Source organism: Macadamia integrifolia, unplaced genomic scaffold (genome assembly GCF_013358625.1).
Source record: "Macadamia integrifolia cultivar HAES 741 unplaced genomic scaffold, SCU_Mint_v3 scaffold1114, whole genome shotgun sequence".
In the NCBI taxonomy this organism is placed as follows: Eukaryota; Viridiplantae; Streptophyta; class Magnoliopsida; order Proteales; family Proteaceae; genus Macadamia; species Macadamia integrifolia.
In genome coordinates, this window is record NW_024868090.1 from 9,530 (window position 1) to 11,469 (window position 1,940).

Below are 1,940 nucleotides of genomic sequence, written 5' to 3' on the forward strand. Positions count from 1 at the left end.
TGGATGGAGGTTTGTCGGTCCTAGCATTAGACCAACCTTGAGCGAGCACTTGCTTCCCTTTCTTTTTCTGCATTCGAGCCCATCCCCCCTACTCTGCTTGCAAAGTCGCAGAATCTACCCTTGCAATAGCTACTCTAGCACTGGCCAAGCCTTCTCTATGGTGGTGGACGGAACTGCCAGCCCCACAACCACCTCTTGTGACATATCCATCACGGTTGACGAATCTTAAGCTCATGTGCACTCCATCTAGATACAAGACCATAGCCTAAGGGTCCTGTCTAGCGTCATACCCATACCCAACATCTTCTGGGTTAGGTGGGTAATCAGTGTGGCCATGATCCATCTCCAAACCCAACCCATCCACCTCATCATCCGAACCCAGGACTACTTCTAACTGATTATTGTTATCCATGTTAGAAGCAATTTCAAAATTTGAATTAGAACCATTTAATGTGGTAAGTAAATCCCCCTCAGCGCCCAAAGGAGAGGGTCTCCTTGATTGGGGCGTAACATTCTCCATAGGACTCTCCATATCATCACTTTCCTTGTTGGACTCGCCTTCCATAATTGGAAGATTCTCTATGAGATTCTCTCTCTCCCCCATGGTGGATACCCTCGCCCCCTGCATGGCAGCTCCACCACCGTGAAGGGTGGTTCCTCCATCAAGCATGGCTAAATTCCCACCACGAACAGCCTCATCTACCGAGCCCTTGGGAGCCTCATCCACATAAACTGCACCTAGAATACCTTTGTCATTCTCAGATCGAGAGATCTTAGAATCTACAATCTTCTTCTCCCTGCAGTTACTGATGATATGCCCCACCTTTTTGCAAAAGCCACATTTTCCCAGAGAATCCTCGTAAAGCACCTTCTGCTTGAAACAGAACAAATTCTCAGTTCTAGGCTGCCTGCATTCAACTTAGATCTCTTCAAGCCTCTGAGCCCCACCTCCATCTCTACCAGAACCCGAGCATAGTTCCCATAAATGACATTTTTGGTGCTATGATTAAGAGCAACTGGCCGCCCCGCCACCTTTGCCATAGTCAGTAAGACCTTTTCATGCCAATATTCCAGGGGCAGATCTGGAAAGCGCACCCAAACTAGGGCCTTGTTATTTTCATGAATGCTGAAGTCAGGGTGCCATCTTTGAAAGAGAATTATCTGACCTCCAATCTTCACAAGGCTTCTCTGCCACATCGAAGCCATGTCATTTTCAGAATCAAACTGAAAAATTGTGAAGCCTTTACCCATCGGCACCATCTTCACTTTCCCCTTCAGATTCCAAGAATCTCGAGCTTCTCTGCCAACATCATCCAAGGAGAGGAATTGAAAATTGATTCTAAATATCAGGGCAAATTGGTATTTGTTTAAACGATCCTCATGTGCCTCCTGAGGAATGACCACCTTGGTGGAGTTTCCAGCGTGAATTGGGTCAGGGAGATCTTCCACCACCAGCAAAGCGCTTCCCACCACTTTGGTGTAAGATTTATTTAGGGGTGGAGCCTCCGAAGGCTTATCATTGCTTGGAGTTAGGGGGTGTTTGGTTCGGTAAATCAAATGGTGTATGTATCAGATATGAATGTCAATCTGTTGATAGATATTCTTCTGAATTATGTTTCTTTCTGAAAAATCGTTTGGTTGCCTTAAGGCTAGTACATGTTTCTCATGGGTTGAGACATTGGATTTTGTAGAGAACGTATTTCCGCTTTCTCCTTTTATACTATGTGGTAAAAAGGTTGCTCAAATCTGAGTTTAAGTGTTAAGGTAAACTCAGATTTTGAACACATCCTTTGTAATATGGTCATTTGTGGGAAGTAGGATGCTCACTTATGAGGGTCATTCTAGTGGAACCAAACAACTCCAAAAATTAAGAATTATCATTCTAAAGAATGTCATCCCAAAGATTTACTGAACCAAACACCCCCTTAGTATCTCTAACA

The 1,940-nt window shown here is 44.6% G+C and overlaps 1 protein-coding gene across 1 annotated transcript; it reads right to left on the reverse strand.

Annotated features, from left to right (window-relative positions):
• Window positions 1–265: 265 nt before the first annotated feature.
• LOC122062796 lies at window positions 266–1,251 on the reverse strand. Its single transcript, XM_042626437.1, has 2 exons — window positions 961–1,251; window positions 266–871 (listed from the first exon to the last, which is right to left on the reverse strand). The coding sequence occupies exons 1-2, from the start codon at window positions 1,249–1,251 to the stop codon at window positions 266–268; spliced, it is 897 nt and encodes a 298-aa protein (XP_042482371.1).
• Between the last annotated feature and the right edge of the window lie 689 nt (window positions 1,252–1,940).

Coding starts and splice junctions, on each gene's coding strand:
- LOC122062796 (XM_042626437.1), bottom strand. CDS start 1,251: ATGGGTAAAGGCTTCACAATTTTTCAGTTTGATTCTGAAAATGACATG. Junction 872..960: donor GGAACTATGCTCGGGTTCTG/GTAGAGATGGAG, acceptor TGTTTCAAGCAG/AAGGTGCTTTACGAGGATTC.